This window comes from Orbicella franksi, chromosome 11 (genome assembly GCF_964199315.1).
Source record: "Orbicella franksi chromosome 11, jaOrbFran1.1, whole genome shotgun sequence".
In the NCBI taxonomy this organism is placed as follows: Eukaryota; Metazoa; Cnidaria; class Anthozoa; order Scleractinia; family Merulinidae; genus Orbicella; species Orbicella franksi.
Window position 1 is genome coordinate 11,519,045 of NC_138155.1, and position 22,960 is coordinate 11,542,004.

A 22,960-nucleotide genomic window follows, 5' to 3' on the forward strand; every position below is an offset into this window, starting at 1 on the left:
CTATGAATTGCTTCCTAGCACTCGACCCATGCTCCAGTAATCCATGTCAAAACGGCACGTGCAATTCCTTGAGCAGCGGTTACACATGTACCTGTTATGCAGGTTATTCAGGAATGAATTGCGACAAAGGTTTGCAAATGTTTATACTCATATGTATGACAATAAACGGAAATTATCTATTAAAAAAAAAAAGAAAGAAAAAAAATACACGCAAATCAAACACACGAAGAAACAAACAGACAAAAAAAATCAAAAGAAGAGAGCAAATTTAACACATTTTCCAATTAAATGCCTAGTTCGAAAAGTGGATGTTATATCGCTCAAGGCCTTTGTATCACCAGACAGCTCTGTTCGCGAGGCTTCTGACGAGCTGCCAACCTAAAAGTAAGAGAGACCTGCAAGCACAGTGCGTTTATGACATGGCTTTTCTTTTTCACAGGCGATGATCCTTGCAATCCAGATCCTTGCAAGAATGCTGCTACATGTCAAGTTTTGCCTCTCAACTCTTATTACTGCGCCTGCCCAGCGGGGTGGACTGGGGCCAACTGCGAAGAAGGTATCTGCAGTAGACGATTGGTTGTTCTTATTTTGTGGGTTGGTTAGCTGAAGACGCGCACTTGCTTTTGTGAATCTATGTACAGAATTAAAAGAAAGACTTGTTTTTATTTTGTGTTTTAGATATCAAGGAATGTTCATTGCCTTACATTTGTCAAAACGGAGGAACTTGTGAAGAGAGATTGGGCGACTATTATTGCAATTGTTCATTGGGATATGCAGGGAAAAATTGTGATAAAGGTACGGTAAAGTTTTATGCTTTGTATTAAGAAAGGACTTCAATATCAAACAATGGACAAAAATATATCCAACATGGATAAATAAAAAAATAAAAAAAACCTCTATTTTCACAACCAGATATGAAATCTAATTACATGACTTTCCACTGTCGGAGTAGGGACCAATTGTTCATTTTGATCAACTAGTGTGATAATATTTGCCTAGAAAGGAATGTTAGCGGATCCCACAATACAAGTGAGTATATGAAAGATCATATGTTGGAATTACGGAGAAAGATATGAAGACATGGTTGATCATCGCAGTTATATACACAACTTAAGCAACTTTCAGTTGGCTTGATAGCTCAGTTGAATTGGTAGAGCACTGCATCGGTGTCGCGGAGGTCATGGGTTTGAATCCCGTTCAAGCCTGGATTTTTCTTTCAGGCTTTAATTTCACAGCTGCTTAATAGGCAACATTAAAAGAACCAGTCATATTTGCGGATTTCCAACCAAACAAGCTAAATCCGTTGTTATACGGTCAGTGAGTGCGGTCAGTTTCGTTGATAATGAAATTTTCAGTCGAGTGTCGTTAAACCAAAACCAAATCAATCAGTCTAGTCAATCACAAACTGAACACAGATAATCCACTGAGCCAGTCAGCACTCTTAGCAAATGCCGAATTGACGCAAAGTGCGGGGAAACGTGTGCGGTTTTACGTCTGATTGGATCAGTAACAAAGTGCCGCAAATTTCCTTTCAAACGCTTAGCATGGTAAAATGCAGAACTGAACGAAGCAAATGCGAATTATTTTCCACACTCAATTGAAAACTTGCTTTTCTTTAATGACACAAAGCAATAGTTACTTTGTATATATATATTTTTTTTCTTTGCAGTGTTCCAAGAGACCATGATTGACTTGGTTTTTATGATTGACGGATCTTCTAGCCTTCAACAAGTCGAGAAAATAGTAAACGTTGTCAAGTTTATACTGAGCTACCTTCCTGACCTAAACACGAATATCGGAGTGGTTTTGTACACATCAGAAGCAACGACAATAAGTTACTTTAATTACACGCGGAATCAAACACTCGACGCTTTGCATAATGTCGCCTCTCTTACGGTCGGGAAATTGATCGGAAAATCGCTGAACTACACCAGGCAACATTTGTTCACGAACAGCCGCCCAAACGTCCACCGCGTTCTTGTTCTTTTCACTCATAGCACGTCTAACGACGCCGTCACGGTTGCATCGCAACAGCTTCATAATATGAACGTCACCATTATAGTGGTTGCCTTGGGAGACTGGTACGACATCGGACAGGTCGAAAGTGCTGCCAGTTATCCCCACTCAAACACGATACTGCTGACCACGTATGTTCAAGTTGTGCAGATCAGTTGGAAGGTCCATGAAATGATATGTGAAGGTAACGAGGCATTTTTGTTCGTTTATGTCTAAACGTTTACAAAAGATGTATGCGGTTAATGTATACCTACATACGTGTAGATGTACTTTCGTTTTCAATTTCATTTGAGAAAACCTCGTCCCAATCAACTTTCAGTCGACTGGAGGCATCTAACCCGGTCACCTTGTGGAAGACCACATCTAGTTATTGAAGTAATTGTGTTTCGATAAGAGTCATTTTGGCTTTTAATTTTGCTATTTTAGACTAATTTTACATATCCTCTCGTTTACTGAAAGGTTTTTGAAATTTATTTTCTTTTACAGCTGTCGACCATTGCCACAGTAATCCTTGTGAAAACAACGGAACGTGTCACAATTCTTTACATGGGTACCAGTGCTCGTGCCCTGATGGTTTTAATGGAACTGATTGTGAAGAAGGTATATTAACCGTTTCTAGTTGAATATCGAAGAACACAGTGAGGCAAATTTACTACTGATACAGGGAAAGAACACAAACGTCTTGTCAAAGTAGATGTTTGGGTAGCTACACTTAGGAATGCTAGCCTTCCAAAGTGAGCTGTGCAAAAGTTGTCGTAATTAGTTGTTCATAATCCGTCTCGACCTTCCCTTGGTTATTGTTACCTATTTACCACCATAATAATTAACTTGTGAGAAGGGGCCCAGGGAATCATTGTGAGGAAAGGAAACTCGGAGTGACTGGCCAATCCTGCAATCAGGAACTTGATGAACCACGAAGTTTGCAAAAGGAAAAAATATATATTTGCCTAAATGAGAAGTTATTTGATATGAAGGTGATTTGTACTTAATTCGCAAAAGAGGACAGTATGAAAGTTGGTACGGCTAAAATGTTCGGATGAAGGCTTCTGAAGTGCTATGTAAAATTGTATATTAATACTAGACTTAACCGCATTCTGTTGCCCCACAGAGATAGATAATTGCGCCATACACAACACATGTACTGCGGGACAAATCTGCATTAGTCGCATTGGGTCACACGACTGTGTTTGTCCGGATGGTTTTTACGGGAAACACTGTGACAAAGGTACATTATTTATTGGTTTATGCTTGACATTAAAATTGATGCAAGAATTTTCAAAGATGACCCGAACACTTCATTTGGTTTTCCAAACACTCTCGAAAAATTATCAGAGTCAACCGAGGACGTCCTAGCATTATGGTCAGCAAACAACACCGATAGCCCCTCGACAGTTGCCAAAGAATATCCAATGGCTTGATTACACTAATCTGAATGTTAGAAGCAATAATCGCATTAGGATGCAGGTTTATATCAGGGCTATTTCCAGAATTTGGCTAAACAACAAGCCTAGTTTCAGCTGTTCAAAGCTTCGATAACGCTTTTTTACCGGGTAAATCACTAGCCGGTGAAAAGCGTGGTTTGTTTTGTTAACACTTATCCACTGTATAAAGATGTCTCCGATGGATGAGCGTTATCCACCATTTGAACAACTAGGCTGTGGTATTAACCAGTCTTCTCGTCAAATTTGGTGGTCTGTGAAATCTTTCTGATCCATTTAATGTAGAAATGGAACTTATGCATTACCTGTAGTGAGCGGGCATTTTAAATTGAAAAAGTGTTTCTTTTGTTTCGTTTATTTTAACCACAACTCCCTTGTTCCGCTGATGATTATGGACAAGAAGGTAACGTAACGTTCCGTGAGCTTTAATCCTTGGTTTACAACGGGAAAGTGTGCGCTTATGGAACGTTCAAAACTACGATATGGCTGGAACATAACTCCGTTTCCGCTTGAAGGAGGTGTCGCCTAAGAGAGGTGGCCGTTAGCGAAATTTTTATCCTACTTAATCACCGTTTTGATGCTGATGAATTCCTGTCTGTTCTTTCTTAGGTTGTAATACCACGATAGATTTGGTTTTCCTTGCTGATGGAACAAAACACATTAAGAGATCGCATTTTAAGAAAATAATGCGTTTCATCAAGAACTTAGTCAAAGTGTTCCACATCTCTCAACAAGGCACCCACGTTAGTTTGGTGTTGTACGGGGACGATTCTGAGACAATTTTCAATCTAAATGATTACTTTTCCCTAACGGAACTCAACTATGCACTCTCCAAGATTAAATCACCCAAGAAGAAGAAAAGATACGTCGGTAAAGGCCTCAAACATGTTAAAGACAACGTTATTGCAAAACATGGCCGTAGTGGCGTTCCTAAAGTCGTCATTCTTTTGCAAAATGACAAATCAAAGGACGGTATAGAGGATGTCTCACAGGCGATCAAAAACGACGAGGTGAAGATATTCTCAGTTGGCTACGGAAATAAGAAGGTGAAGGGACAACTCAAAGAAATTGCTTCCAAGCCCACGTCGCTGTACTACAAATCTACGAAATACTCCGAAATTAAGACGGCTTGCTTTGTACAGGAAATGAAAGAATCTGTCTGTATGGGTAAGTGCGGTCTAGTGTTGGATTAATCTTAATGGCATTGTTTGTCGCTCTCGCTTGTTTTCATCGCTTATAAACAGCAACATTTCCATGCATGGAATCGATAGCTCAGTTTTCCTGCATTGGGAATACAATTAAACTAGCTTTCTATAATGCTCGCTGCAGCATTAACTGATGTACTTGCCCGTTCGGAATAGTGTTTACATTTATCTAGTAATTCGAAATTTAGTGATAGGTTTCGTAGCAGTTTTGTCTCTGTAGTAAACTTCGCCTTCAGCTAATCCACCGTAGGAAAAAAGATGACCGCTGTACATTTTACCACAATGCCTTGCGAACCTAACACAGCCTATAAAGCACAGAGAAAGCCAAATTTTTACAATATTTTTCCCTGTGCTAAGGACATTGAGTAGCCTAGGTTTGAAGATTTTAAAACGTTTCTCTACGTTTTTATGAACGTTGTTAAGGTTTTTGTGCGCGAAGAATTATGGGTAAATGTGCCGGTCGCCATTTTTTTTTTTTTTCCTACGGAGGATTGCCACGGTGCGTTACATTTTTTTTCAAGGATAACTGTACTCTCTCTCATTTTGCAGCATTGAATCCTTGTTCATCATCCCCGTGCTTTAACAACGGCAGATGCACTCCAAAAGGAGATGGGTTTTCCTGTGCATGTCAGCCAGGATTCTCAGGAAGCATTTGTGAACATGGTAAGCTTGGCAAATATAGCGTTTCATGTAGCTTCTTTCAATTTTATTTCTACTCAAGTTGGACTAATTTTTAGCTTTGCCCCAGCTAGTGTGGAAGACTTTGGTGTAAACATGTCTTGGAATATTTCCTTTGCCATATTCGTCGCAAAAAAAGAAGAACTCGACACTGCTTTGTGCGACGATTGGAACATCATTTTGCTGACTTTTTATAGCAAAGCATTCCTTCTGTAAGAAGTGTCGATGTAAACGCACAGCTTTCGGTACAGCGAACACAAGGTTAAGGCTTCGATAAACAATAAACATGTAACATGACACAGCCAACATACCCTGAGAACAGGTGACCGCTAAATAGTATGGAAATGTTAACTTCCGTCTTAATATTTTTACAACGGACCATATCTGGCGTAAGCTCTAGGTTTTTTATGTTTGTAATTGTGTTTTCTCTGTTTTTTTTTGTTCTGTTTTTTTTTTTTTTCACTAGAAATATCTCCATGTTTTCCAAATCCATGCGAAAATGGCGGACATTGCTACCAATCAGGCGACTCGTTCACATGCAGCTGTAAAGCTGGTTTTACATCGGAAAACTGTGAAGATGGTAAGGGTATCATGCAATAACGAAGCCAAACAGTTCATTAACTCTGCACTTATATGTAACTTATGTCTATAAAATGCAGGTTTGTTTTTGCATCGAACACCGCGAAATTGACGGATGTAGTGCTCGTCTGCATTGCATCCAGCCAAAGTGTTCATTTATTCCGGATCTTCTCCGGGACTAGGATTATTTCTTGTCCTCCATGGATGGGATGCTTTGGGGTGCGCAGTGGCAACATGGCTACTACGCTCGACTCCGGATCGATCGATCCGGGTCGAGCCCTGGCCGGGGACATTGTGTTGTGTTCTTGGGCAAGATACTTCACTCTGACAGTGCCTTTCTCCACCCAGGTATGTAAATGGGTAAGACTAGCATCCCATCCGCTTCCTGCTACTGAAACCACGATAAGCTCCGGTTTGATGGACATTTTGACTCGTGTGCAGCCTTTACCTACCTACCCAGGTGGGATGCTGGTTCATTGCCGGATTATACCTAGCATTCGCTGATAGTCATTTATGCACCTGGGGGGAGAGAGGCGGTCGAGAACAAGCAAGGCTCGAAGCTGGACTACTCCAGAGTCCAGCTTGCTAACTAGGCCACCTCGTCCCAGTAAGAACTGTGAGGGGAGAAATGACTGAAAGTTTTCAGTTTCAAGAAAATTCATTTTTACCATAATAACGTCTCTTAGATATAAACGAGTGTGACTCTGATCCCTGTGTGAACAATGGTGGGTGCAAGAACACACCTGGAAGTTATCACTGCGCCTGCCCACAAGGATATTTAGGAGTCAACTGCCAGTCAGGTGAGTGTTCATTGTTAAAACTAATACACCGAATGCAAATATGGCCGACCGCTCGGTTGACGCCCGGGACGAGTCGCATGCAAGCGAGGCCAGTCAGGCTTTGATGTTTTGTTTTGACAATGCTTCCCCAGAAAAGTCTTGCTTCGTCTTCGATCCGGTCTGTTTTTGTTTCGCCCTCCCCCCCCCCCCTCCCCCCCTATAAGTTGTGTTCCTGGATACCACCAGAAGGAATTGAAATCTTCCACAGCAGAGAAAGTGTTTTTTTTTTTTTCGTTTCCACGGTCGTCCACGTAAGTCGTTCTCATTTGGCTCAAAGCATTCACTGGATACAACGATGGGGGCAGCTGAAGTTCATTCGCTTGGTTATTACACCGTAGTATTTGTTTCGTGCGATTCCGTGCGAGTGGACGCGTTATAAACATTCAGTCCTTGATGGCAAATTATCTTAATAATAAATCTCGCTCGAAAGAAATGGTTTGAAAACTCATTTTGCGACAACAAGTCCGAAACGGTTGAAAAACGTTCAAAATTTAGGGTCAAAACTAGCCAGTCAAGAAATGGCAGAGTTTCCTGAGTTTCGTATCACCGCGCACTTTTTTGGGTTTGAAATTTTGTTAAGATCTATTGTTCGTATTCCTCAATGTAATTAGTTTATTTGATAAAAAAAAAAAACCCGCTATCTTCCAAGATCTTTTCCAAGAGGCTCAGTTTGGGTAGTCGCACCGTAAACTCCTGATAGAAAATCGCCCTCGTCATTGCCAACCCAAATTGGATTTTGATTACTGACTCATACATGCAGTTATTTAAACTCTTTATTCTTTGTTTTTGCAGTCTGCAAGCGTAACAAATTCAACTTGGCTTTCCTAATTGACGGTTCGGCCAGCATGCAAACCCTCAACTCGTCAGCTGCTTTACAATACAAGAACCTGATCAAAACTGTCATCGATTTCTACAAGGTCGACAGAGACGACACCAATGTGGGACTCGTGGTTTACTCCTCGATAACCATAACACAGTTTACATTTGATACGTATTACTCCAAGACAGACATCAACGATGCTATCGATACAATGAATTACCCTGAGAATGCCACTTATACTGGTGCCGGTCTAGAGGCTGTTCAGAATAACCTCTTTGGTCACGCCCGACCAGGAATGCACAACTGTCTGGTAGCTGTCACGGATGGCACGTCGATTGACGATGTGTCGTTGCCTTCGGCGCATCTCAAAGCGATGAAGGTTGTCACTCTGGCAGTTGGTGTCGGAGAATATTATGCTACAGAGGAACTACAGCAGATTGCAACTACACCCTCTCATGTGTTTGAAGCACCAGTTTATGACGATCTGCATAGTACCGGTGACAAAATAAAGGAGTCGCTTTGTAATGGTAAGATTGAAATGATCAATGAAGAGTAACCAGGAAAAACGTACGTGTACATAATTATGTTCGTCGTCAAACTTGCTCTCTGTCCTTCACAGCGGTTTGTATATTGGGCGGGAATTAGGTGTCGGGGGTTGAAAAAAGGAAAAAAAAAGACCCTGAGTGCCTCTCTTCTGTGTTTATTTCTCCACTTGATTGATCTGTGTTTTTACTAAAGGAGTCTCCCGTGGAGACAAGGAGGAGAGTTGTGGTAGCCATATGTTACGATATAGCGCTATATCAAAACATTGTCTGATGTCTATTGTTTGTAGTTAGCTTCTCGTATGGTTTTCCTCCCTTAGCTGTGGATCACTGCTTCAGTAATCCATGCAGTAATGGTGGAACCTGCCAGAGCTTATTTGATAGCTACGAATGTACTTGCCCATCTGGTTACGAAGGAGTCAACTGTGAGATAGGTGTGTTCTAAATATTTTTCCTACGTAAGATTCACTTCTTTCGTGTGTGTGGACGCAGTGCGAGTAGAACTAGAAACAAGGTCAAAATCGCTGAGAGAATATGATTTAATTTTGTATAAACCACCTACTGTACCGCTATTTGTTTGCCTATTACGTCCTAACCCAATTTTTTTTGGCAAAAAATCATAATTGCTTACATTATTTACAATAAAGTACTGTACTTTCTACCATTTGGTGCTTCCACAATACTCTAATAATAATAATAATAATAATAATAATAATAATAATAATAGTAATAATAATAATAATAATAATAATAATAATAATAAAATATTTATATAGCGCCAATCCACTACCTTTAGAAACAATACTTACATTACTTTCGGAACAATACTTATGCTTACTCTACTTACAATATAATACAATACAATACAATATTTTACCCTACTTACTGTACCGTTCAAAACTTTCTTTACTTACAATAAGAGACAATGCTCTCTGCTTACAGTGAGGTTAAATATTTACTCTACTGACAGTGTTAAAGAGAAAGCCTACCAGTCCTACAGACCTTTCTTTTAGAAATGCTCTTGCAGCAAAAGAAAAAAGCCGAAGTTATCAGGTTAATGGAGGGTATACTATAGTGCAACTTTGATTTATCTTTCCTTGACAGACATCAACGAGTGTTCAAACGTGGCATGTGGGGAAAGACAACTCTGCATTAACTTCCCAGGGACCTCGTTCTGTAACTGCAGACCGGGATTCTTTAACAAAGAGAACTTATGCAGAGGAGGTACTGGATATTGTACTCAACGTCTTATTTTAAACAGCTTCTTAAACTGCAATTGTTACACTTAGCTTCAACTTTGAAAAGATGATTTTTTCGGATGTTGAGAAGATAATTTGCCATTTACAGAAATCTGGTTCGGGGGGACCCGTTGTTGTTGCTGTTATTGTTGTTTATTTCGTTTCTCACCTGTAGCCATTTCTCTTTGTTGTTGGCTTATCGTTGCCTCGCTGTTTTTCCCCCTTCACGCTGTTTGATTATTTATATCGCCAAGATACTTTCTTTCAAAGATTCCTTAAGCTCCGTCTATTAAAGTTTTTGATTTTCATTTCCGTCAAAGAATATTCAAGTGGTTTTAACGTTGCCTTCGTCTTATACACTGGAGAAAACATTGATGAATACCAGAAGGGGAATTTTAAAAACCAAGTGGAATTCGTCAAAGGCGTTACTAAAACCTTGAAAGATGATGGAGATGACACGAAAGTGGGCATCATAACATATTCTGATAAACCATACCTAAAGCACAGATTCGATGATAACACCACGCATGCAGTGTTTGGAACTGTCTTGGACAATCTCAACGTAACTGGTAAAGGAAGAAATATCGGAAAAGCGCTTGAACTAGCAAAAACAGAGTTATTTAATCGCTCAGACGAGCATGGAAATAACAAAGGACGAGACATTCTTGTTGTCCTGACTGACGATGGATCAGACGACGACCTAGCAGTCCCTTCGTTTGCTTTGAAACGAGACAATGTCACAATTTTCAGTGTCGGTGTTGGTCGATATTTACGTGGTCAGTTGAATGAGATGGCATCAGAGCCTAACTCGGAACATGTGGTGACAATTGATAGTTACGATGGTCTTGGCCCTACGATGGCGTCTCTAAAGGATGCGATCATCAAAGGTAATAAAATAACATTAGTGACGTCACTAATGGTTTATGTGCACTGTAGTAAACATCTTAGGCCTTTTTCTGTCAGTTCATTTTATTTTCCTTTTTATTTTTGGCATTTGGCAGCAGGGGTAGAATTTTGTTTTCAGGGGGGTGTTGGTAGAGGAATTTGCATATGGAAAGGATGGGATAGCATTTCTTGCACATTTGATCAAATATAATTTTCTAAATTAGTATTATTGCTCACGTTTTCAATTACGTTTTTGTCAGAGGTTGACCCTTGCTCCATGACTCCTTGTTCAAATAATGGGACATGTCTTAATCTTCTTGAGGGTAGCTACATGTGCACCTGTGCGTCTGGCTGGACAGGAAAACAGTGCGAAGTTTGTAAGTACATCTTTACTCATAAACCAACTTCTCCGACAAAATTACCATAAATCTTGCATCAAGAAGTCTAGTAAATTTCCATGAGCTTTTTTAATATGTAAATTTTAGCTAATACAAATTCGTCTGCACATGAGGCCGCCACCAAAGAACGCCATTCGGCTCCTGCCCTTCACTGAGCAACCTCCCGAAACACCAACACCTGGCTCTATGTCTCCTTTAGCCAGTCCCTACCTCTTTTAGCATCTGGAGTATGAGGTCATTTGCCTAACATTACTTGATCCATATGGATACGTGATGGGTCATCTCGATACACTTAAGTCTCGCCTTGGATTCGCTATGTAATGAAAGCGTGTTTAGTTCAGCATATACTGGTGGTCTTCCTCACTGAGTATTGTTAAACAGTTTTTTTTTTTTCTTTTTTTTTTCTTTTTTTTTGCAAGATAACAGTTATCTTGTTAGTCGCCAGCTGGCTCCCGAACGAAAAAGTTAACTTCAAGCCCTGTAACTTCATTGTGTTGTTATTGTTTGTTTAGCTGCATCGCCCTGCGTAGTATCCCCGTCCCCCTGTCGTAACAATGGTAACTGCACCGTCAAAGACGATGGGTCGCCCCAGTGTGAGTGTGCTCCTGGATGGAACGGAACATACTGTGAACATGGTAAGGGAAAGAACAAGCTTAACGTGGTATCGTTGCATGACTATCAATGTTTAAGAGGCTCCTCTGATCGCCAACTCAGGTCAAGAGCTCCGATGCACTTCCTTAACTCTTGAAGTAAAACCGTTATTACATGTATGAAAAAGACTCCCACTAGCCCGGGGGGTACTCTGTAAATCATTGGGTAGGGGTGTTTTGCAGGTACACTGAAACCCTTACCCTGAAATAGACGTTGGTCAGCTTGATTTGGCAACTCTATTCTAGACTGGACACCAAAAAACCTACCCTATGTCAAATTAGTTATTTTCCTTTTCAGAAACTTCATCACTATCGTAATCCAACATAAGTTAACTAAACCAATATCTTATAAAAATCACTTCCGAAACCCCGGGCAAAGAACCCTGTTCCGCTCTTAATTACACGCTATTCTAGACCAAAACTGTCTGATTTCTCTACCCGACTCCAGACTGAACTACCTTAAAACCATACTCTTTACAGCGGCACATACCCATATACCTTCTAGATGGGAGTGTCCCTCCCCCTCTCAGGCCCACTAGAGGCCATGCTGTTTTATATACCAAGAATTAAACGCGATTGACAAAGTACTTATGGTCCTTTTTCAGACATAGATGAATGTACACAGAATCCTTGTGGTAATGATGGGAAATGCACCAACACACCCGGAAGCTATGATTGTAAATGTCCTGTTATATTCATCGGAGAACATTGCCAGACACGTAAGAGGCTGTTTATTTGTATATCTGTGGATTTTGGGTTCACTTCCAATCTATTGATAATTAGAAAGGTGTCAGTTAAATCGGCTAGACTGTGATTGTGTGTCAGTTAGTCAGTCAATCAGTCACTTAGTCAGTCAGTCAGTCAGTCAGTCAGTCGATAAGTTAATCCGTCACTCAGCCAGTCAGTCAGTCCGTCAATCAGTCAGTTAATCAGTCAGTCAATCAGTCAGTCAGCCAGTCAGTCAGTCAGTCGGTCGGTCAGTCAATCATTCAGTCAGTCAGTCAGCTGCAACCAACCCGACAGCAGGCAGGCAGGCAAGCAGACTCACTGGAAGGCAGGTGGGCAGACAGGTAGACTGGCAGATAGACATGTAGACAGACAGATACCCAATTGAGTAACAGACTGTCCGACAGACAGGAGACTGATTGAAAGACTAGCTAACTACAGTCTGTCAGTCAGTCAGCCAGCCAGTCAGTCAGTCTGTCAGTCAGTCAGTCACAGTCAGTCAACCAAGTGAATTTATTAAACAAAGTAAGCCAGATAACTGTACAATATCCTCACTCTAATTTATCCCAATCTGTGGTCTTTGATCCTCCTTACTATGCACTTTTTAGGTTGCGAAGGGCAATATATCAACGTTGGTTTCTTGATCGATGGTTCTGCAAGCATGGACCTTTCTGGCAGTGGTCACTTTAACAAAACTCTCGAGTTTGTCAAAAGTTTGATCGAATACCTTGACGTCTCCAAGGAACGAGCTCACGTCGGACTGGCAATCTTTTCCAGCGACGTTTATCAAGTTTTCAATTTTGACGATTACCACAACTCGACAGAAGCAGTTGCCGTTGTGAGCAATGCGCCTTTTCCAAGTCAAGGAAGACACATCGGAAAGGCACTGAACTATGTGCGACATAAGATGTTTTCAGGTGCTACACTTCGTAAAGATGTTTCTAACTACCTAGTTCTTGTCACTACTGGTTCTTCTTACGACTTAGTAAGAACTCCAGCTAAAACCTTGCGTGACAGAAACGTGACAATATTTGCGGTCGGTGTCGGAGACGACTACGACGAAGACGAGCTCAAGGAGATAAGTGGCAATGATGGCGATCACGTTTACGGAACGTCTTTTGACGGACTGAAGGATCTGAAGAAGGAGCTGAAAAAACAAATTTGTTTCTGTAAGTTTTTCTTTCGATTTTTGCGGAAAAAAAAAGAAGTAAAGGTACCCGGTTCAAGTGAAACATGTGCAAGAAATTGCAATTTATTAGTTTTAGTTTCATTTCACCTTGGCTGATTTGAAGAAAAGCTCAATTTCTCTGATTGGGTAAGGCCCATTGACCCAATCCTCTTACCCCAAAAGAGATTACATTTTACAATGTCCCTCGACGAAATTAGTTTACCAGAGTTCTTTATCCATTCTTGTTTCCGCTGTTTTTAATCATGACGGAATTAACTATGTTAAATTTAACTATCTCGACGATCATTCTTTTCCCTTGTGTTATTGCTGTTTGCAGTGGAAGACCAAGGAATGTGTGACTCTTCACCGTGTGTCAATGAAGGAACATGCATAAACACTGGACGCAGTTACCGCTGCGATTGTTCGCGTGGTTACTATGGAAAGCAGTGTCAATTTGGTATGTGTTGATTAATTAGTCAGCTTCAGCAAACCAGAGAGTCGGTAAACACCTATTATGACGATTTTTTTTTGTTGTTTGTTTAGTTATGTTTTGGAGATAAGGTTGTGTGAGAAATGACTTGGATGTAACTAAGAGTGTTGACAAACGTCCTTACGAAACTTTGTAGAACACTTGAGTGCAGGAAGATGATCAGTTTATTACATCTCCCTTGTGTTATTTTCTTCCTGCCTCCCTACCTTTCTCCCTTTCTTCCTCCCCCCCCCCCCTCTCGATTCCCTAGCTAAGAAAACTAAGAAGTCTGAACACAGAAGCATGAAAAGCATGAAAAGTATGATTTGACCTACATAATGCCAAAGTAGTATGCGAAGACAGTTACGCTGTGACATTGTCTACGATAAAATTTAAGAAATACACTGGACACTACCCTTAGGCTGTGGATTCAGAGAACTGGGTCTTAAAGTACCAAGCAATCGTCGAATTCCAGATAAAGACATCACAGCTTCCTCTCAAAGAGGCAAGGGGCGGGCAGCTTACCGAGGGAGGATTGGTGTCGAGACTATGGGTAGCTGGGAGGATGGCTGGTGTTCGTCACAAACAGACCCGGCGCCATACTTCCAAGTGTTTTTTGGTGAGTGTTCTTTGGGTACTTTTATTAACATAAAAACAATGGGCAAGTATACGTCACGGCAATGTCCCATACAGGCGGAACTTATCTCGATTTATGTAGCATGAAACTTCTAGGAGTTTTTCTGCTCTCCCCTGGATGGGACGCTGATTACTCCCCAGCGTTAAATGTGCCCGTGCCCATTTATACACCCGGGTGGAGAGAGGCATTGTGAGAGTCTTGTCTTACCCGGGAACATAGCGTAATGACCCCATGCAGCTCGAACCCTGACCACCCGATTCGGAGTCCAACGCGCTAACCAGAGTCCACCGCCATAACGTTTTCTTATTTGTCATCATGGCCATGATGCTACAGTTTGTTTACAGACTCGCCTGGGGTGGGTCGCTAAGTGGTTATAAGTTTCCTCTGTCGTAGTTCGAGTGTTTGGGAAGTCTGATGTCAGTTTTCACATATGTTTAATCTTTGTGTGTTTTTTTTTTTCCTTTGTCTTAGGGTATCTTACAAACGTAAGTGTGATTGAAACAGAAGGTGTCACGGATGGTTTAACAAACGCTTGGGTCGAAAGTTACTATGTATCAGTGAGTAACAGTTCTGAGAGGGAATCATTCGTCAACTACACTGAACAAGGAGATATAAGAATTGTAAGTGTGATATTGATAAGGATGTGTTTGCACTGTTATATATAGTTCCCAGAGTACAAATTCAGTAAAAACCTGCGTGTGTCAAAACCTACTTTTTTGAAGTCTAGGAAAATAGGTTCTTGTATTTTGGTGTACTTTAGTCATTGGCAATTTAGGCAGCCTAGGTTCTTAATTCCCGGCCTCAACAGTCCTCATGGGCCCGATGAGGATGAGTGAGTGAGTGTGAGGTTCTTAATTAGGTTCTTAATTTCCATGAAGGAGATATAGTTGTTGATTACCAGAAAAATTATAAACTCAAGTTGTGTTTTGTCCTTGAATATACAGTACTTATTCCAAGCTGTATTATGTATTTTCTTGTAATTTAAACCTGGCTTCTCAAAGTCACACTCCTCGGTTAAAATGTTTATATAATTTTCCTTTAACCCACATATAAGAACCTGCTTGATCATGCTTGGCTATTTTAGAGAATGAAAATGGCAAATTTAATACGGAAGTGTAGTTGTTAATTTGCAGCACAAACATTTTCTTTTTTTTTTTTTTTTTTTTTTTTTTCAGCTAAGATAATTAACAACACGTTTTTTCCCTAATTTTCCAGTTCAAAGCTAACGAGAACATTGATGGTAAAAATGCATCTCTGCACGGGACGTGGACTCATTACATTCGAATTCACCCAGTTGGCTACAGAGGCACATCTCCCTGTTTGCGTATTGCTCTGTACGGCTGTGACTCAGGTAACAAATTACATCATGTAACAGTGGCGTCAATTACGCGCACGGTTTTTGTATCTGGCGAAAAAATATGTACGTAAGAAGTTACAAATATTTTGCTTTTCCTGCTCTCGAAGTTTTCTTTGAGTGTGAATGGGCAAGACTGATATGTATTCTATTTCAAGATCTACTTCAAGGAGTGACAGCAGCTTCAAAAGTTTACTTGTGTTAAATTGAGTAAGTCAACCTGATCTAAATTTCAAACGATGAGGGTGACCCCCCATAAATTTTTTTTCCCGAAACCAACTGAAGCAGATCTATACGATCTAAAGAGCCAGACCTCCTATATGTAGCAATGGACATGTTTTTTGTACTTACTTTTTTTTTCTTTCTTCAGAGGACTTCCCCTCCTCAGGTATTTTATTACAAAGAAGCGATGAAGCAACAGAGGAAAAAGCAGTGTTTGACACATTTTTAGCAGGTAGGTCCCCAGCTGCAAAGGAAACAGAAAAAACTTTGCACCTTTTTTTTGGTACCAACTGAATCGACTTGTATCTGTGATTACACCATGGCTGGCCTATGGTACAAATCACGATTAACTAATTCCACTGATTGCAATTTACTGGCGGATGAGGGGGACGTTTAGTGATATGGACCTTTTTCCTCCTCTGAAGTAAAGATGGCGCCGTTCTTGTTACTGAAAATAATAGGGGGGGAGTTGATCATCTTCCGTGCACTTAAGCCTTAATGGGGAGAGGGCACTACCACCCCCATCCCCGGCTAGGGTCCGTCCTCCAGAGATCGTTTAGATCAACCTGTTATCATAGTGACCTTAAGCAATGGCGACGACGACACCAAGGACGACGCCTAGCAAAAAATGATTTGTATTTTACCTTTGAATTTCGCAATTATCTAGATCTGTTCAGCCGGTCGAGTGGTCTAAAATCCTGCTCAAAATAAGTATGTAATGCAAGCGATCAATTCCAAAAGAAAATAATAACAATTAGCCGTCGTGGCTCACGTTCTACAAAATACCAAGAACTTGGTCATTCATTTGACGTTGCACATAGCTATTGCACTGCTCATCAAACCTTTTGTTTTGGTGACGTTCTCGTTGCCGTTTTCGTCTAGGTTTGCTTAAGGTCCTTATTAGCAATCAATGCACGCAAAAAATCAATTAAAATGAGGATATTCTATGACTCAGTTCTAAGCTATTGCGTCTTTTTGTAGTGATTCCAGTAGTCCTGTTCCTTGGTTTCTTGGGAGGTTCATTGTTCGTCTTCATTCGTTCACTTCGGTGAGTACTGAAGCATTTTCTTGCCTAAGCATGCTTTTTTACATATCAATATCTATATTGCTAGTGTACCTCACAGTGAAATATTTGAAGCGGTGTCCAACTCAAGGTTTTCAATCCGAAACCAAATTCAGCGACTTGTGGTTTAAAACAAAGAGATATTTTAGAGACGTTTTGGATGCCCAGGAAGTGCTGCAATAAATTCGGTTTCCTCGTCCATGAAATGATATTCATTGTTATAAGTATGTCGTTGTATATTGAAGCCTAGGCATTCACTGACGCTTCAATGAGACTCAATACGCGCAAAGCCGTTTTATTATTCAATGCCATGACATGTAATTGATGTTGGATGCATCGTCGAAACGCCGTATACCAAATGAATACTCCTTGGACTTTACAATGATGACATGATTAAAGACTTACGCATTATAGTGAGTGTTTGTCAGTTGACCATCTACTTCCAATCGTAGAACTATTCAAAACTAATTTGGGCGAATGGCTTTTTTTTTTTTTTTCTTTGATGCAGAAATCGATCTAAAGGCTATTCAACGGTGGACAGCCCAGACGACGAAGGAATCTACCAAACCATTCCCTATGATATGCCAATGTACGAGGTACAAACAGTCGCCATAGAGATTGGACCTGAGAAAGTGGATGATGTGAAGGACAGAGGATTTTGGAACGAGACCTATTGCTCTTCCTCCAGTGACGAAGATTATGAACACTACCAGAGCCTTAAAGAAGAACCGGAGTATGAGAACCTGGCCTCAGTGCAACAGTCAGGTTACGAGGTACAGACATTGACCGTTGAAGTCAACGAGACGGAGGTTGTTCCCGGAGAAGTTTTAAGTGAGACTGGCTTCCAGGAGAGCGTTTCCACTGGGGTGAGACGCAAGCAAGGGATTTATGAATTGCCCCGCTTTCGGCATTTGTTCGAAGAAGACGACGATGACGATGAAGATAAAGATGAAGATGGCGGACAAGAAGAACAACAAGATTATGCTGAATATGAAGATATATATGACAATGTTTTCTTTCCTGAAGCTCCAACCGAGGAGGTAAAGAGGAGGACCTTGAGAATTTCACCTGATGAAACGGCTCAAGACGGCATTTTCTCATTTGAGAACAAGGTGAGCATATAAAGGGTCAATTATTCGATTACATTATGTATTTGTTGCAAGGAAAGAATAGTTCTACCCCAAAACAATTGTAATACGTCGTTTGTAATCCGTCTTAATCTTCTCCATCCTTAAACATCCTTGCTCTTTTAAGGTGTATTTTAATCTCGTTGGTGTTTTTCTCTCTTAGTTAACTACTATTTTCTGGTTTCCTTCAGTGTAAAGTAATTTTGTACCCGGCCAAAATAACTCAAAATACCTTAACTGAGCTCCTTTAAGACGAGAGAGCACAATAAATATCGTTGAATTAAAAATTGCTTCTAGTTTAGATTTACCTATAGATTTATATTGATTAATCATTGAATATTCTATTTCTTTTTTTTTTTTACTCCTTTGTTTTCAGATCTTTGGATTCGACCGTCGAACAACAACGCTTGAAGAAACTCAAAGGAAGAAAAGTCGAATATATCCATTCATTTGAAACACTTGCAGTTCACACTCAACCTCGGACCCAGTCCCTTGAAGTCCTCGACCGTTGACAAGCATATTTTCTTTGGCTTTCGTTTCGCTTTGAAGTATTTTGTAGATAATAGGTTATGTCAATCATCATTCACTGCGAGTTTGCTCATAGAGCACTTTAATTCAGCTAATGTCTGCACTTTTGTGCTGCCAATTCCGGGACAAAGTTATATTTATATACTATATATTCGCTTCCACAAACCAGCTAAATGGTTAGCAATGACAGGGAAACATCTTAATGAGTTTCTATTACATGTAATTGTTACTTAATTTGTTATTGGCCGCGTTATATCTTAAATTTAATTACGTTATATTTCATGTGAGACATTCATGATTATTATTCCTATCAGATAGCTATAGTTTAATCAGACATTCCTTTGTTCCAGATTTTTCTAACCATTGTCGGAAACTATCGAGTAATGGCGCGTTCATTACATCACTTTGTTATGTCACGTTCATTGCGTGACTTTGTTATGTCACGTTAGTGTTACGGTCTAAAAGGATCGCGTGCAGGTATGCGTGAAAGCATGATATTATATGTTAGTGGTTTGAGTGGACCTGTCAGAAAAGAGCTTCTTAGCCAATGAGTGTCTGTTGTGTACGGAACTAGAGAAAAATAGAGTGTCGATTATTTGTTTAAAAATTTCTTTGTGCCTTCTCGAGTTTTGCTATAAGGATCTCTGTCTACAACAAAGCTGCTTAATCTTGAGGACCTATCTAGTGATTTCCCACTCGAAGTTAAACTTTGAACATTTGGAAAAGGATCCTATATTATGAATTATACTTCACATGTCTGCCCTGAATTCTTGACAATTTATGAGAAAACATAGCTTATTTTAAGCCTCTAACTCTTCGATTTTTAAAACTTTTATTTATTTTTATATAATATTTATTTCTTTTTTATTCCGAGGTACCCTTAACCTGTGCAAAGATTTAAGTCTTCGGGAGTGTAAGCAAAATAACAACCGCTTTCTGATAATTTCCAACAAAAGGTGTTAATCATCAGCATCTTACTGTGTGTGCGTATGTTGGCTTATGCTTATGCGCAGTGGAAACCAGTCTTTACCATTTGTCAACATATTCAGTTTCTAGTCTCTCAGCTGAAAAGGAATACGAGAAATTGAATTGTATATGGTAAGCGCCATTTTCGTTTTGTTGGTTTGCCGACTTTGGAAAAACCCTTACCATTATCCAATTTCTCATCCCAACCGGTTTATTCCCGCAAATGATAAAGGCCTATTCATTCCCATCGTGTCCGCTAATACTCCCAGAAAAATTAGGTTGGGGTGTGCAGCTCGATTCCAAAAACCTTACCCTATTTAAGATCAAAATCTGCGATTTTCCCTACCCTATTTATGACCTGGACAAAAATTCCACACCCTATTATAACCCGACCCCTAAATCAATACCCTGTTTCAGACCTGCCTTATAATTAGTTATCCAGTTCAAACCGATGTTAAAGGCATTGTGAAGGGCTTTTTGTTGATATCAGGTCTTATCGACAATGACGAAAAAGTATCTTCTTCTAAACAACATACACAATTCAAGACAGGAGTGCAAAAACCATACCCAGTGGACAAAATGGCCAAAATCGCTACCCTCTTTATGATCAAAACGGCTGAAAAACCATACCCTTTGGGGCCGCACATACCTATATAGCCCATATAAGGAAATATCCCTAGGGTTCCGCAGTGATACGGTAACTTTACAGTATTTTGCAAAGAGCCTCATTGACGTGAACAGTAAGGCTGTATACGTACATGTTTTCAGGAGCCCTTGAACTGTAATAACCTGCTCTTGTCTTAATGGCGCTAAGTGGCAAGTACTTTGCCACCAAAAATTTCCTCTATCACGAAAATAGGACGTAAGTAGGATATCTACACTTGACTTATTTCAGATCCCCACCCCCCTCAATATTTGTGGCATCTGCTAAAACACCAGCTTGACGATGAGCAACGCCGTTGTAAGACACATTCCGCTAAACGTCGCCAAGTACATGACATGCCTCCTTAAGTTTTTGTTTGAGGGCGTTTCAAGTTCCACTAGATTAAAACTACATGTCTCAAATTCCTTTAGAAATACGCGCGCTGATATGTTAAAACTCGTGTTTCTACTTAAAAAGTAGATTCCACGTTGCCGTGCGTCTGTTCAGTATTAGTATAAATCTACTGGCGTTCTATTACGAATGCCGTTCTCTGATCCGTTTGCTGGCTACGCTGGTCACTATCTATTCTGCGATAGATGGTGAGTAGCGTAGCAGTGCACCCTTGTTAACAAAATGATGGCCACTCCTTTGCGTTTTCGAGGTATCTGTGACAAGAATTTATACACCGTTTTGAAACACTAGTAGATTTATACTAAAATAATTAGATCAATCGCTCTCGATTTCGATGCGTAATAGTTGACGCGCTTACCAACCATGAAGTAATCTATATATCTACAACAGAAAGGATAGTCAGTAGCGTGACCAAAAAGACGACGGCGTTCGTGATAGAACGCTAATAGATTTATACTAATTTTCCATAGTTCATGTAATAGATTAAGTAGGACTTCTGTACCACAGTTCTACAAAACATCAGGTTTCAAGTAGTTGACAGATACTTCAACTACTACTTAACGATTGTTCTATGAACGGGAGAAAAGAGTCTACCAATTAAGTTAAACTGCTCTTTAGATAGTAAAGAATTACACTGATGGTTAATTAAAACTAAAAGGTTTACTTATATGTTTTTAAACCGTGTGATGTTCTTACGCCTGTTTAGTGGAGTTATGTAGACTTCAACAACAAAAAAAGGAAAACAACAGACGATAATTCATTCAGTTGATTATTAATTTAGACATTCTCCAACAATTTTGTTCATTTTGAATTAATATGTTTCCGTCACAATATCGACTCAATTTCGAGTTTAAAATATAGCCTACAATCAATATAGCTTGTAACGTAAAATAGGTAGATTTTTTTTTTTTTTTTCGCAAAACTAACAAAACAAAAATAAACAAAGAAACCAGCAAATTTTGCTCCATAAAGCTACATGAGTTGCAAAAAACATCACGCCGCAAGTGCTTTACAAATACTTCAATCACTACTTATATTAACGACAGTCCAGTGAACTGGAAAAATGAGATTCTATCGAATTATACTACCATTTAGATACCGAAGAATTACGAACGAGGCTAAAACATGCAGGCGTTTGGACATGCAATTTTGAAACATCTGATGTTTTTACGTCTGTGTCGGGGAGTATAGTAGAGTTCAAAAGCTCAGAAAACCAAGGCTGAGAACTGTTGAGTTCATTTTCTGAGGCGAAGACCTCGATTTTAAATGACCTCAAACAGTTTTGTTTGTTTTAGTATTTTGTTTCAATGAACTGTGCCAATATAGGCTCAATTTTGAGTTGAAACAGAGCCTACAAACAATATAGCCTTTTGATTAAAATAAACTGATGGTTTTGTTGAAAACCTTACAGAGCATTAATAAAAGAAAAAAAAAAACAATAATTAAATTACAAACCAGGAAATTAGTCCTTTTCGGTACAAACTATGCACTTGCTGAAAGGGAGGTTAGTTCATTTTTAAGTATCCTAATGTGAATAGAGCGCGATCGCGACTAGTCGTTGTTGCGAGCTAAAAAGATTTGAAATATTTAATGCATGAAGTATATTTTAAGAAATAACTCACACCCAATATCCATGCGACGAAAAATTTCCGTTTTCCTCGTGTTTGAAGTATCATGACAGGTTAAGCGATACGCTTAGTAACTCGAAACAATGATTATGTAGATCGGTGTAGATCGGTTGCATTTTTTTGCGCTATTATCATAACATGTCGACAAATTAAAACTCCATCGATCATCTCAGCGACTTCAAAAGTCGCCTTTAATCTACTCTAGCAGGATGGCCTGTATAAAGACTACAGTCCTATCATCTATGGCGTTTACGCTTTACTCGTTATTATCTCTTCTTTGGATAAGCTCCACCAAAGCTGAAGGTTGGTTGTAGTTCATGTTTTAATTGAAGTTGCTATTAACTGTCCGTTTGATACAGTCACTACTTGGCTGCCTGCAGTCACTAGTTCTTTGTTTGTTTTTTATTCCCCTTAAGTATGGTGTTTCAGCACAACTTTAAAAACAACTTTTTAACTTAAGAAGAAGCAAACAAACTCAGAACTAGAACACAAACAACCTTGCGTACATAATTTCAGACCCACTGTTGTCTAAATATATGGTCAATTAAATGCCCATGGGAGTATGTGACTCAGCTGAAAACCAACCATTGTGGAGTATTGTATTAAACGTTTGGCAACGCTGTTCGCGTTGAAAATGTGGCTGTTGCATTCTGCCTGATAACGCTTAGTTCAAATATACATGTATAAAGAATGGTTTGATTAAGTTTTTGTTAGATTGGAATTTGTCTC

The 22,960-nt window shown here is 39.7% G+C and overlaps 2 protein-coding genes across 3 annotated transcripts in view; both read left to right on the plus strand.

Annotated features, from left to right (window-relative positions):
- LOC145460364 (uncharacterized) lies at window positions 1-18,702 on the plus strand. Its single transcript, XM_081445147.1, has 26 exons — window positions 1-129; window positions 440-556; window positions 679-795; window positions 1,670-2,200; window positions 2,503-2,616; window positions 3,125-3,241; window positions 4,065-4,622; window positions 5,210-5,323; window positions 5,805-5,918; window positions 6,604-6,717; window positions 7,549-8,103; window positions 8,439-8,552; window positions 9,223-9,342; window positions 9,677-10,243; window positions 10,502-10,618; window positions 11,152-11,274; window positions 11,895-12,008; window positions 12,624-13,184; window positions 13,521-13,640; window positions 14,074-14,271; window positions 14,761-14,909; window positions 15,505-15,640; window positions 16,014-16,097; window positions 16,847-16,913; window positions 17,437-18,040; window positions 18,432-18,702. The coding sequence occupies exons 1-26, from the start codon at window positions 3-5 to the stop codon at window positions 18,507-18,509; spliced, it is 5,730 nt and encodes a 1,909-aa protein (XP_081301273.1). The 5' UTR covers window positions 1-2; the 3' UTR covers window positions 18,510-18,702.
- Window positions 18,703-22,377: 3,675 nt separating this feature from the next.
- The window catches only part of LOC145460273 (collagen alpha-3(VI) chain-like), a 39,854-nt gene continuing 39,271 nt past the window's right edge, over window positions 22,378-22,960 (plus strand). For both annotated transcript variants that reach the window (XM_081445022.1, XM_081445023.1), the window contains exon 1: window positions 22,378-22,534. In XM_081445022.1, the coding sequence (XP_081301148.1) occupies window positions 22,441-22,534 (94 nt within the window). In that variant the 5' untranslated portion in view covers window positions 22,378-22,440. The remainder of the gene's footprint in view (window positions 22,535-22,960) is intronic.

Coding starts and splice junctions, on each gene's coding strand:
- LOC145460364 (XM_081445147.1), top strand. CDS start 3: ATGAATTGCTTCCTAGCACTCGACCCATGCTCCAGTAATCCATGTCAA. Junction 6,718..7,548: donor AGGAGTCAACTGCCAGTCAG/GTGAGTGTTCAT, acceptor TTGTTTTTGCAG/TCTGCAAGCGTAACAAATTC. Junction 18,041..18,431: donor TTTTCTCATTTGAGAACAAG/GTGAGCATATAA, acceptor CTTTGTTTTCAG/ATCTTTGGATTCGACCGTCG.